Source organism: Hyperolius riggenbachi, chromosome 4 (assembly GCF_040937935.1).
Source record: "Hyperolius riggenbachi isolate aHypRig1 chromosome 4, aHypRig1.pri, whole genome shotgun sequence".
Classification (NCBI taxonomy): domain Eukaryota; kingdom Metazoa; phylum Chordata; class Amphibia; order Anura; family Hyperoliidae; genus Hyperolius; species Hyperolius riggenbachi.
The window spans coordinates 236679068-236693782 of record NC_090649.1 but is presented as its reverse complement, the minus strand read 5'-3'; the positions used below and the strand labels follow the sequence as shown (position 1 = coordinate 236693782).

At 40.8% G+C, this 14715-nt stretch overlaps 1 protein-coding gene across 19 annotated transcripts in view; it reads right to left on the bottom strand.

Moving 5' to 3' along the window:
- The window catches only part of RIMS1 (regulating synaptic membrane exocytosis 1), a 443920-nt gene that overhangs the window by 93568 nt on the left and 335637 nt on the right, over positions 1-14715 (bottom strand). For 12 of the 19 annotated variants that reach the window (XM_068281486.1, XM_068281464.1, XM_068281465.1 and 9 more), the window contains one exon: positions 7170-7390. The exons of 6 other annotated variants lie outside the window; for them this stretch is intronic. In XM_068281486.1, the coding sequence (XP_068137587.1) occupies positions 7170-7390 (221 nt within the window). Of the gene's footprint in view, positions 1-7169; positions 7391-8220; positions 8278-14715 lie in introns of those variants that run through there. One more of the 19 variants, XM_068281483.1, reaches the window with a different exon arrangement.

The following is a 14715-nucleotide window of genomic DNA, read 5'->3' as shown; positions in this document are numbered from 1 at the left end:
AGCTGTTTAGAAGATAAAAAATGGTGTTTGGAGCATTTTTTCTCTTCACAAAACCTCTATGGAGAAATGCATGGTGTTCCTAATACACAACTGATAATACGGATATTGGCCCAGCACTATTTTCATCATAGTGATGCAATACATAATGGCTTCAACATGCAACCCTCATTACCAGCTCAACCATCACCTGTAAATTCCTTCTGTCCGCCTGCACCCTCACTCACTACTAATTGCCTACCCCACACTCCACCAGACCACTCTCCCACTCTAATATCTTTGACCACACTCACTGAACACTGTCTTTCCTTGCTAATCTCCAAAGCACATTTCACTACCTGTGGCCTGTCCCATTCCCTCTCATTTACTCCCCCAGCTTTCTTCCTCCTTTAATCCGGCTCTAACAACTCTATTCAACCTTTCTATCTCCACTGGCACTTTCCCTTCTTTATTCAAACAAGCCATCATCACACCACTTATTAAAAAACCCTCTCTTGATCCAACTTCTCTATCTAATTACCGTCCTGTCTCACTCCTCCCCTTTGCTTCTAAACTGCTGGAACGTCACATCCGTTCAGAATTGTCTGCTTTTCTCTCTACCAACTACTTACTTGACCCCTTTCAATCTGCATTCCGCACACACCACTCCACTGAAACTGTCCTCACTAAAGTTGCTAATGACCTACTGGTAGCTAGATCCAAAGGTCAGTTCTCCATTCTAATACTCCTTGACCTTTCCTCTGCCTTTGACACGATTGGTCATGCTCTGCTTCTCCAGACGCTGTCATCTTTAGGAATCAAGGGCCAAGCACATTCCTGGATCTCCTCTTATCTCTCTGGACGCTTTTATACTGTCTCCTTCTCTAACGCGAACTCCTCCCCACGCCCACTGTCTATTGGTGTACCTCAAGGCTCAGTTCTTGGGCCACTTCTTTTCTCAATCTACACTCGTGGCCTGGGACAACTAATTAACTCTTTTGGTTTCCAGTATCACCTCTATGCAGATGATACCCAAATCTATCTCTCAGCCCCTGACCTTTCCTCACTACTATCCAGAGTCCCAGACTGTCTACGTGCAGTTTTTGCATTCATGTCCTCCCGCTTCCTCAAACTCAACAGGAGTAAAACAGAAATTGTGATTTTTCCACCATCACAATCTACACCCCCACCAATTGCAACCATAACTGTAGACAACACCCCAATAACCTCGACCTCTGAGGCCCGCTACTTGGGGGTTATACTTGACTCAAAGCTCTCCTTTAAATCTCACATTGCCTCATTAACCACGCCCTGCTATTTACAGCTCAAAAATATATTCCGTATCCGTCCCTTCCTCACAAAAGAGGCCACCAAAATGCTTGTACACGCCTTAATCATCTCCCATCTAGACTACTGCAACACCCTGCTCTGTGGTCTACCAAAAAACAGGCTAGCACCTCTCCAATCCCTTCTAAATTCAGCTGCGCGCCTCATTCACCGTTCCACACGCTCCTCTGATGCTGCTCCACTGTGCTGTTCCCTCCACTGGCTATCCATTACCCAGAGGATTCAGTTCAAACTCCTGACTCTAACATACAAAGCCCTTCACGAGTTGTCCCCTCCATACATCTCCTCACTAATCTCTAGATATTGTCCCTCCCGCAACCTTCGCTCCTCCCAAGAAATTCTCCTGGCCTCTAAGCTGATCAACTCCTCTCATGCTCGCATCCAGGACTCTTCCACAGCCTGTATGTCATTCTCCAAACCTGGACATTTTCAAACGCACTCTTAAAACACACCTTTTCAGACAAGCTTATAACATTTTTTAGCCCCTGTTTACTTATCTGTTCACAGTGTAATCAGAGGCAAAGGCTCAATGCCTCATCCATTCCCCCCACGTCTCCTTACCTAGTGTGTCTCCCACTACCCTTTAGATTGTAAGCTCGCAAGGGCAGGGTCATCCTCCTAATGTTTACGGTTTTTGTTGCAAAATTTGTGCCGCTTGAGACTCTGCTGTATATTTTTGGTTGTACCTATGTTCCCTGTGTTGTCTTACTGTGTTTTGTAAAGCGCTGCGGAATATGTTGGCGCTATATAAATAAATAATAATAGTGCCCCTTTAAAACTGCACACTGTTTCTTGTTTGTGTATTTGCATCTTTTGGTGGCATATGACATTTAAACTTATATTTTTCAAGTGGGGAGTAATTGCTGACTTATGCAATTTTACGGTGCAGAGTGTATTAGAATCTATATAATGTGCAATCTGACAATTTTGCTTACTAACTCCTACAATATTTTGAACTAAGTGGCGGCCTTACATAGTAGTGGTGTACTGATGGAGTTTAATGTTATAGTATACACTGAGGTACTACATGTTTATTATCATTATTGGTACACAATTTTGTTGGTGAATCCACTTTATTGTGGTCCTTGCAAACTGTATTTTCTTTCCATAGAGTTCTGTATTGTCCCGAAGCATTGGAGTTACTGATTTATGATGAGCAGCAACAATACATCAATGATTAAATATATTGAGAGTGCCGACATTCTTTGGAGAATACAGTCACGCGAGCAAGAGATCCCTTCAGGAATCATGCAGGTACCAGAAGAGTGGGTGTTTTTTTCTCCAGTGCAGAGCTCAGTCTTCTCAATCCCATCTCACCCTCCTTGCACTGCTAATAAGAGATTCATTCTTTGTAGCCAGCATTACAGCTACAGCTCAGCAGAGTCTTCCTGTCCAGTGCTTCCATGCTCAGTACGTAAAAAAGCATATAAAACCTCAATCACCCTTCTCAGTGTGTTTCTAAAACGTGTGTAACTCTCCACACCCTGCCTGGAATAAGGAGCCATTTCTCACTGTTCTTTTAGTTAACCCTTTTATTAAAACACCAGGGAGGGAGATAAGCTTTTGCTGAGGTGTACAATGAATCTCTCTACTGCAGAAGGAGTTAGCAGGTGGGGTCTGGTGGTAGCTATGCTCAGTACTCACAGACTACAGGCTTCCCAGGTACTACCTGACTACCTTACATTGGTGATGAGAGACTGGGGAGTTACGTTTGGATGGCTCAGAGACAGCTGTTCAGTCAGCTATGCAGCATCCATCTTTAACACATGAAGAAAGTTTTACAAACCCAGCCAGCCAGGCATTTAAAAAGGACAAATACAAAAATAGTTTATGTGCAAAGAAAGTAATGCTATATTCCATAAAAATTTATAAAAAAAACACGAAGCTTTAACAATTAAAATATAACTGTCCATATAGAACGATTTACAAAACATATAATGATCTTTAAATTGCAAGATCATGCAAGTGAATCATGCACAACCCCAGAGAACTCCAATTTAATGAATTCAGAATGTTTTGGGTCACATAAGGGAACACTGCTGCAGATACATAAAAATGACTGAAATGGAATTAATGATTTCTCATTAACCTTTATTAACCTTTTAGCAACTCTCTTTGTGGTGTAATATGACCACAGAGAGGGTTACAAAACCTTGCCATGTAATAAAGCCAGGAAAATGAGGATTTCTTAGAAACGTTTTTCACTGCAGATATGTGCATGGGATTAATATTTCCTTTTCAACAATGCAGATTGTCTTGCTGATCCTATGCCACTAATACTTTTAGCCATAGACCCTGAACAAGCATGCAGATCAGATACCTCTGACTGAAGTCTGACAAGATTAGCCCCATGCTTGTTTTAGGTGTGTGATTCAGGCATTACTGAAGCCAGAAAGATCAGCAGGACTGCCAGGCAACTGGTATTATGTATTAAATACATACATTTGTCAGCCTCCATATCCCCCTCACTTCAGGAGTCCTTTAAGAACCAGTCAAATGGTTGTATTTTGGTAATTTGCATCTGATCATTTTAATCACATTCTATTTTTACACCATAATAAAGTGACTGAGGCGCCAGGTGCTATCTGGACATACTGCTGTTGTGTGCTCCTTCCTGTAATTGCCTGATGAAGCGGGTTTGACCTGCGAAACGCGTTGCAACCTTATTTGGAGTATACCAATAAATGTCCCTTTTGTGAATACACAGTTGTTGTGTCTGCTTGTGGGAGGTGAGTCCACCACTGCCTCCTAAGCAATAATTTTAAAACTTTTAAATATTGTTTTTATCCTTTTGGCGCCTCTGTTCTCTACCATAATACTGATTGTATCCACCTTTGGTGGAGGGGGATACCCCTTCTTGTTTTTCAAGCCTACAGAGAGCGACTTCTTATTCCTGAGTGAGGACAGGCTAATCTCCTCACCTGCCTACACAGTGGTTGCCTGGAGGTAACCCTGGTTTGTGAGTATACAATTCATACTCTTTCCAATTATCCAATTACCTTGACATACTACACCATATCGGGCTCTCGGTTCTCTCTTCTTCAAAGTGAACATAAAGGTCAACAGAAAGTCTAGGCATTGTCGTGTGTACAGATACAAACTGTAACTGAGAAAAAGGTCACTATTTGTATATACAGCCATGTATAACCAGCACAGGGGTTTGACATATCACCTAAGCATGATTGCTGTAATGTAGCACTGTTATCTTTAAGCCACAACATCAATTTGATTTTGTTAATCTGGGTGAAAATGTTGTTACAAATGTGATGTTTTTATCATACAAGGCAATGAAGAACTGTAACAGTATTTGTAATTCTACTACTGTACTTCATTCATCTGTGGGCATAAAAAAATAACTAAGGCATGCTATTGTTATGGGGAAGGAATGGGGTTATTTACTTATGACGTATGCTAGCACTACAGAAAAAAATCTACAATATATTAAAAAAATGAAATAAACAAAAAACACCTCCAGCTTACGGCAGAAAATACACAAGTATCTTAAAAGGAACCATACAAGCATACTTACCTAAGAAGAGGGAAGCCTCTGGATCCTATAGAGGCTTCCCGTGTTCCTCCAGGACATCAGGGCTGAGCTCCTCTTCTGGCACGAGTGCGGCAGCGCTGCACCTGCATGAGCACGGGTGAGCCTGTGCAGTAGCACGCAGCCGTTCATGCCTGTAGAGTAGCACAGCCCTGATGTTCCTACCAAACTCTTCGGGGATATATGCTCAGCAACGGAGGACCAGAGGATGGCGTAGGTAACCTCTATAGGATCCAGAGGCTTCCTCCTTCTTAGGTAAGTATGTCCTTTTAAGGTATGTCTTCAGCTTCACACACTTTAAATAAAGAACTGGATAGACCATTAACACATGTGTTTTTTGTCACATAGCACTGGTGTGCTTTTAAATAACTTTTTATTTATTTACTAGTGCGTTCATCTTTTTGCTATGCTCTCTTAATGTGAAACATTAAGAATGTCTAAAACAGGAGATTTTAGAATTTATAATCAAACATGCTTAATATTTGATAGTACATTGTTACATTAACCGGGTCTGGACCACGCTGATTGAAATCTTGTGTCCTGTTATTCCAGCCAGGGCGTAGATTTCAGTCAGCAACACTGTGCAATCTCATTGCTCTCGCTGTTCATGTCGCTGCACCTGCTCGCTCTGCTGACAGCACAGCTTCCATATCTGGATCAGTGGCCAACTGTGATTACTTTGAGCCAATCACATTGCAAAATAAGAAAAGGATGGCCCTGGCCCTTAAAGTAAACCCGAGGTGAGAGTGATATGCAGGCTTCCATATTTATGGAAGCAATACCAGTTGCCTGTCAGTTCTGCTGATCTTCTGCATTTAATACTTTCAGCCATAGACGTCAAACAAGCATATGCAGATCAGGTGTTTCTGACAATTTTGCCAGAGCTGACGAGATTAGCTGCATGCTTGTTTCTTGTGTAATTCAGACACTAATGTAGTTAGTGCTGTGGCTGGATAGTGTAATGGTTAAGGGCTCTGCCTCTGACACAGGAGACCAGGGTTCGAATCTCGGCTCTGTCTGTTCAGTAAGCCAGCACCTATTCAGTAGGAGGCAAGTCTCCCTAACACTGCTACTGCCTATAGAGCGCGTCCTAGTGGCTGCAGCTCTGGCGCTTTGAGTCCGCCAGGAGAAAAGCGCAAAATAAATGTTCTGTGTTTGTTTGTTTGTTTGTAATGTAGTTAAACAGATCAACAGGGCTTCCAGGCAACTAGTATTGTTTAACCACTTAAGCCCTCGGTCGTTTTCACTTTATGCATCCGAGCAATGTTCACCTCCCATTCATTAGCCTATAACTTTATCACTACTTATCACAATGAACTGATCTATATCTTGTTTTTTCCGCCACCAATTAGGCTTTCTTTGAATGGTGCATTTTGCTAAGAGCTACCTTACTGTAAATGCATTTTAACAGTAAGAATAAGAGAAAAACTGAAAAAAATCATTATTTCTCAGTTTTCGGCCATTATAGTTTTAAAATAATACATGCCTCCATAATTAAAACCCACATATTGTATTTGCCCATTTGTCACGGTTATTTCACTGTTTAAATTATGTCCCTATCACAATGTATGACGACAATATTTTATTTGGAAATAAAAGAGCATTTTTTCCGTTTTGCATCCATCACTATTTACAAGCTTATTAAAAAAAAAAAAAATAGAAATATTTCATCTTTACATAGATATTTAAAAAGTTTAGACCCTTAGGTAAATATTTGTGTTTTTTTTAGTTGTATTTTTTTTATTATTATTAAACATTTTATGTGGGTATTTTTGGGAGGGTGGGATGTAAATAGTATTTGATTTGGGTAAATATATGTGTATTTTATTTTTTTTTTACATTTAGATGTAGTTTTACTTTTTGGCCACAAGATGGCAACCTTAAATTTGTTTACATGACATCACTCTAAGCGTAACATGTACGCTTAGAGGGTCATAGGAGGCAGAAAAGGTGAAGCTTCGGAGAGAAGCTGTCGCTTTTTCTGCGGGGGAGAGGCATCAGTGATCGGGCACCATGGCCCGATTCACTGATTCCTGGGCTAATGATCCACGGCCGGGAGCACGCATGCGCGATCGGCTGCGGGAGCGCACATGTCCTCCTTGACATAGAACTACATCAAGGTGGACAAAGTGGTTAAAAATAAATTAATATGGCAGCCTCCATATCACTCTCACCTTGGGTTCACTTTAAAGAGCTAAAACTGTCTGGTATGCAAGTGGTTAAGTGACTAAGAAAAATACACAGCTAAATACAAACAGGCATTTGTAAGTTGATTAATTAGGTTAGGCCCAATACCACTCACCTGTTTGGCTAAGCTGTGATGTGCTTCTACTTCTTCTTGACACTATTGCAACTACTTTGGCACTCAAACTTGGTCTTCTTTTCTTCCCACATATTCCAACCGTCCCCACTGCCGTATCTGACTGGCTTCCATCATTGTGCTCAAGCTTGTAGATTTCTCCACTTACACTTGTGCTCTTGGTTATGGTTCTCCCTGAAGATCCAATCCGCCTTCCTTGCATCCTGTGTGGAAATGGGATAAATGTTGTTAAGAATATATTAAACCCATAATCAAGCCAAAAAGGTTGGGGAAATCTGTCATGGCTACAGACACTTCGCCTACATGAATGCTTTGTCAGAATTAGTTAGGGGGTTGCCTTTACCACCTTTACTTTCAAACACTCCTGTATTTTTTGCCCTCATCTCTAACCCTAATCTACAACATTTTCTCACACTATCAGGGAGCAAATCCACTGAATGACTGTGTACTCCTTAAAATTCAACATTTTTGCAATACCACCACATGTGATGTCACAAACCTTTTTCATTGTTTTTACTAGGATGGGGTTATATGTACTGTATTTACACTCACTCTAACATCTTTGTTTCTCCCTGAAGTATAGCAAGGGTTATTTCCTTTTTGATTTTGACTGACGATGGGAGTGGCCTGTAAGAGTGGGTTGAGGTAACATTACCTATTTATATGCACACGCTAGCCCTTACATGCTACTCAAATCAATGACCAATGTCTTTCATCAATCATATTCATTATGTGGTTTCCTAATGAAGTAGCAGATTTATTATTCAAAAAGTTGTACAAAAATAAAAGTAAAGTATGAGAGTATAATGTATTAATCCTTCACACAGATAAAGCACAGGTCTGAAGCAATCCATTACAATAAAATAGATTAAAACAAAGAATAACAGAAGATGGATCATTGTATTATCACCTCAACAAAACTACCAAATTAGTTTTAAAATGATAAAGACCTATTCAATGTTAGTTTCATGTATGGGCTCGTATATTGGGCTGGAGTAGCACAAATTCTAACTAACCTTTCAGCAATACTCACTGTGATCTGATATGATCCACAAGAAGGATGAAATCTTTTGCCACTCAATAGCAGATACTTAAAAAAAAATCCAGACTACGTTTACTAGATCATTTCATTTCTCCAGAGTTCAATGTTCTCCAACCTTAGCAAAACTAGCAATCTGATAATGACATTAATGATGCTCAGTTTTGTTGACAATAATCCTGTATGTATACAGGCATAGATACATTGGTTGGTACCTCCACAGGGGAGGAAAAACAAACAAACCACAAGTGTCTCATAATAACTTCAAACTATCTAAAGTATTTGGCACCCATTATTTATTTAATACAAACCAGACTTTACTTTAAAGTCTTAACTGAACGGAATACTTGAAACACCACAAATAAAAATGGCATGGCATGGATGCAAATTATTGCTGTTGCTTGTTATAATGCTGTCGTCTTCTGGGGAAAAGCACAGGGTAATGCTGGGACAGCTACCCTAACCATTTTGTTGCGCAGCCTTTAGAGGCAATCATTGCAAATATGTTAACGCTCCTCCAGCAATGTCAGACCCAAGGTGCTTCTGTGGGGGACACTTGGAGAGAGTTGATAGGCATCAGGACGTGCCCCAAAAGGTTTCAAAAGGATGCCTTTAGAAGCTCCGTAAAGTTATTGCTGCTTAGGTTGCTATTGTGCTCCCCCCCCCCCCCCCAAATTGCAAGTATGTGATTCCTGTAGCTTTCAATGGGACTTTTGCACTTGTCCACAGGTAGCTTGGACCACTTGTCCTAAGCAAACTGCTACAACGTCATCAGGTTTAGATACTGTCTTCTCCATACTGCTTGTTTCCATTCTTTCCATACAGTAGATGTTCTATACGATTCAAATCACTGAAGGACACTACGTGATAGTCTAATGTTTTGTTCTTTAACATTCTTGGGGGCTTTTCGCCATATTAGTTAATTTAGACATACCACCCATTCTTTAAATGAGATACCGCCATAGACCTCAGTCACCTCAATGAAAATTTGCAGCTGAGTAAATTGGGTACTGAGGTTCGGCTATTGTATTGCCGAGTTATAGATATTTGCAATCAAATAAGGGGTGCTGGAGTTAGGCTATTTATACAGCTGAAAACCAGGTTGGCTGCGGCACAGGTGTAGGCAACCAGGGCCGGGCCGAGGCATAGGCTGGAGAGGCTCCAGCCTCAGGGCGCAGTGTAGGAGGGGGCACACAATTCATTCAGCTATTATTCCTAATTGTGTATGAAGCAGAAAGAAATAAGAAAAGGGTGACTGCAAGCCAGATAACTAGAGATTAAGGTGTTGGGGAGGTTGTGGGCCCTGTGGCCCTCTTAGTCTAATAGCAATCAGTGTGTGATAGCTGGCGTGGGAGGGATGGAGGGGTGCACTTTGGTGTCTCAGCCTTGGGTGCTGGAGGACATTGTCCCGGCTCTGTAGGCAACTACTGTGATCGACTGTGATGGAGCTTAAGCGATGCAACGCTAATACAATAATACATTATACAATAATAGGATCAAGATGATAACATTTATTGGCTAACTTAAAAAAATAAAAGTAAGCTTTCGGCTATTCTGCCTTCATCAGACCCAAATCCTGTATGCTGTTAAGTTATTAAAGCACACAGCTATATACATACAACATCAAAAGGGGATATACAGTGGTTTGCAAAAGTATCCACATTTTGTCATATTACTGCCACAAACACGAATCAATTTTATTGGAATTCCACATGAAAGACCAATACAAAGTTGTGTACACGCGAGAAGTGGAACGAAAATCATACCTGATTCCAAACATTTAAAAAAAAAAAAATAACTGCAAAGTGGGGTGTGCGTAATTATTCAGCCCCCTGAGTCAATACTTTGTAGAACCACCTTTTGCTGCAATTACAGCTACCAGTCTTTTAGGGTATGTCTCTACTAGCTTTGCACATCTAGAGACTGAAATCCTTGCCCATTCTTCTTTGCAAAACAGCTCCAGCTCAGTCAGATTAGATGGACAGCGTTTGTAAACAGCAGTTTTCAGATCTTGCCACAGATTCTCGGTTGGCTTTAGATCTGGACTTTGACTGGGCCATTCTAACACATGGATAGGTTTTGTTTTAAACCATTCCATTGTTGCCCTGGCTTTATGTTTAGGGTCGTTGTCCTGCTGGAAGGTGAACCTCCGCCCCAGTCTCAAGTCTTTTGCAGACTCCAAGATGTTTTCTTCCAAGATTGCCCTGCATTTGGCTCCATCCATCTTCTCATCAACTCTGACCAGCTTCCCTGTCTCTGCTGAAGAGAAGCACCCCCAGAGCATGATGCTGCCACCACCATATTTGACAGTGAGGATGGTGTGTTCAGAGTGATGTGCAGTGTTAGTTTTCCGCCACACATAGCATTTTGCATTTTGGCCAAAACGTTCCATTTTGGTCTCATCTGACCAGAGCACCTTCTTCCACATGTTTGCTGTGTCCCCCACATGGCTTTTAGCAAACAGCAAACAGGACTTCTTATGCTTTTCTGTTAACAATGGCTTTCTTCTTGCCACTCTTCCATAAAGGCTAACTTTGTGCAGTGCACGACTAATAGTTGTCCTATGGACAGATTCTCCCACCTGAGCTGTAGATCTCTGCAGCTCATCCAGAGTCACCATGGGCCTCTTGACTGCATTTCTGATCAGTGCTCTCCTTGCTCAGCCTGTGAGTTTAGGTGGACGGCCTTGTCTTGGTAGGTTTACAGTTGTGCCATACTCCTTCCATTTCTGAATGATCGCTTGAACAGTGCTCCGTGGGATGTTCAAGGCTTTGGAAATCTTTTTGTAGCCTAAGCCTGCTTTAAATTTCTCAATAACTTGATCCCTGACCTGTCTGGTGTGTTATTTGGACTTCATGGTGTTGTTGCTCCCAATATTCTCTTAGACAACCTCTGAGGCTGTCACAGAGCAGCTGTATTTGTACTGACATTAGATTACACACAGGTGCACTCTATTTAGTCATTAGCACTCATCAGGCAATGTCTGGGCAACTGACTGCACTCAGACCAAAGGGGGCTGCATAATTACACACACAACCCTTTTCAGTTATTTATTTGTAAAAAAATGTTTGGAATCAAGTATGATTTTCGTTCCACTTCTCACGTGTACACCACTTTGTATTGGTCTTTCATGTGGAATTCCAATAAATTGATTCATGTGTGTGGCAGTAATATGACAAAATGTGGAAAACTTCAAGGGGGCCGAATACTTTTGCAAACCACTGTATGGATTTTTTTGGAAATGTATTATACATGTCATTATGATGCCTTAACTTAAACAAGACATCCAAATAGGGTGTTAGCTGATTTATGACAAATGGATAAGATCCTTTGTTTACTCAATCCTCACATAACTGAGACCCTGTCTGGCACAGAGATATTGAAAATTCCAAATTCAAAAGTAAGTTACAAGCAGAATGGATTGGTCAATATTTATCATGCTGAGACAATGCACTTTCTATTACAATGCTGGGTGGGAGTGTCTGAAGACTGGGAGGACGGGCAATGCATTCACAATTAGGCAGAGGAGAGTAAGTTAGGAAATGACATCAGGATTGGCTTCAAGATATACACAGTTAAAATTGAGAATCCTAAGAAGGATTTTCTTTTTTTACTATAGAAAAATCACTAAAATCAAAATGTGGACTGTGCAATACAAATGTTATGTAAGAACATAGTAGCAAGTATTTATCTACTTATATGTGTGTTTTTTTCTGAGATAGTATAACTGACAGCTACTCTTTAATGAATAAAGATAAAACACACCTTTAAACTTGTAGTCCCCCCGTAATGACACTACCCACTACTGTAATTATGCCAGCATAGTATTTAACACAACTGGATAAGCTTGGATTACAGAGAGAGCAATACGTAACATGCCTCTTCCAGAATAACTTCATCACCTATTTGGTTACATAGTTGACACAGCAGTTCTAAAACGCAAGACAATATCCTCAAGGCTTAAAGCGAGATGTGTGATTACTGGTTCCTCTCCTAACTGGCTGCTGATCAGACTCTACATCTAGGTGTAGAAATTAAATGGGAACATTTAGAAATTAAATGGGAACATTTGCTTGTTCTTCTGAGAACAAGTATAGCCTTTTTCTACAGTTTATTCTCCACTTTCTCATTTTTAATTTGGTTATACTGACAAATGTCTCAACGCTGGCAATTTTAGGCAGTAATAGCACCACCCACCTTCCTGCAGACTTTGTGAAAAATCATGGGGAGTACTCAGTTACTGCTTTATGGTCTGCTGCTATGAAGTAAGTATTCATACATTGCCAGATTTTTTTTACACATATTGGTGTTGAATTTATTAGGCAGGGAACACACTTCTCTTTCAGTTTTCTGCGCGTGTTTTCCTGCATACTTTTTCTGCACACCAAGTGTGTTTCTATGCAGGAAAATGCGCACGTTTTTTCACAGCAGCTGATGTAATTGATAGAGAAAAATGACAAAATGTGCAGAATCAGGATGCAGAATGTCAGTTTTTTTTCTGCGCATGAACAACATATTAAGTGTGTACTAGCCCATTGATTAACACGAGTTCTCAGTTTTTCTGTGCAGAAAACGCGCACGAAAACAAGTGTCAAGTGTGTTCCCTGCCTTAATGTAAATCAACCTATTGTACTGTTTCATTATTCATCTATTATTAATCTAAGGCGGGGAATGTCTGGTGAGGCAATTTGCAAAACCTCTCCAATCATTAATGTCTTGTTTAGGAAGTACATATGGACAGTGTTCAGTACTTGAAGATCATTTACTTATTATTGGTTTATTGTTGCCATTTCTGGGTCTGTTTTATGCTGAGTAATGTTATAAGTAAAATATTTCATTTTAGTGTTGGCTGAAAATAAGTTCTTTGTAATTTGGTATACAACATATTTAGCAGTCTGAAACCAGATTTTTTTGTAGATGTGCCATCTGATTCAGTCTATGCTTCCTTGGAACCATGGAGGAATTTCTCAGTTTGGTGGAAGGAATAGCCTCTCAATCCTTTGCTTTTGTTACAGAGTAGCTAGGTTAAGTCATGGAGAGCCAGACAAACTAGGATTTTCTACATGTCCTAAGGGAGAATACAGTACATGTAAAAAGAGCGACGGGTAAATCTGAAAACATCTCATCTCGGCACAGGGCGTGCCGAATGAAGGCTCTCCCTGCTGCCGCTAAACTCCCCGGTGACGTTAAATACTATTCTCCATCGTAGTTGCAGCAATTAGGAGGGAGATGTAATCCGGGTCTGGCAATCGCCGGAGCCCTGAATTATCGTTATGCAGGGTGCACATTGCTGCTATGACGGCCCTGAAATTAAATGCCTCGGCTCAATTTGGGTTCCGGGTGAAGTTGCTAGTAGGATATTGGAAATACTGCCGATATTCTGCTAAGGCTTTCACCTCCTCCTAACACTAATCTTCTCTTTAGCTACTCCTAAAACTCGTAGCAGGTAAAAATGGCAAAGGAGGAGTGCCAGCAAAAATGGTGCCACCATAGGAGGCAATAGTAAAATTGGCAGGTTGGGTTAAGGTTAGCCCTTAGGGTGGTTAAGTTTAGGCACCAGGGGATTGTTAATGCTAGGTACCGATGGAAGGGGTTGGTTAAGGGTAAGACCCAGGGGGGAGTGACTAAGGTTAGGCACCAGGGGGGTGGTTACAGTTAAGCAGCACCAGGGGGTCTTAGTGTTAGGCATAGGTAGAGGGAGGGTTCTGTCCGAGTGTAGGGCTAGCTTAGATCATAGTTAAATATTGGTAAAGATTACCAATATTTAACTATAGGAGTTAAGAAGCAGAATATCAGTAATTTTAATGATATTCTACTTGCTGCAGTCTCCGGTGCTATTTTTAGTGGACACCATTTTTATAGGTATGCCCTAACACGAGCCCTACTGTTAACTCTACCTGTCCTTTCTTTATGTAACTTTAGGCTTCAGCTATGTCCAGTGCCCAAAATATACACTGGGTGCTGCTGTAGCCACAACTAACATTGTGATCTTTGGTAGCACCTAAATGACCAGGCGCCATAAGGTGCCCAATTTACCTGCCTCCTAAAGGAACTTAAAAGCTCCTATACTGAAAAGACTGTGTCAAATACAATTTTGCCTTCTTAAAGTGGACCTGAACTCAGAACTTTCTCTCTGCTCTAAAAGATACGCAACAGCATTGTAACCTTAAAACAAAAAAATATTTATTTGTTACAGCTGATACAAATGGTGCAATAAATCTGCAATGTGTCTACTTCCTGCTTTCATGGAAGCAGATATTTGTTAACATCATGTCCTGTATTTACAAATGAGCTTTCTGCCGTGGAAATCAGCTGACATAGCTGGGGATCAAATTACAACTTGTGTTTAGTCACATATGAGGGGGAATTAGACAAGCTAAACTTTATAAATTCATATAGAGTGCATTTCTCTCTGTTTTCTTTCTGTCCTGTGCAAGAGTTCTGGTCCACTTTAAAACAGAAGGTATTTGCAAATGTTCAGCTCCAATT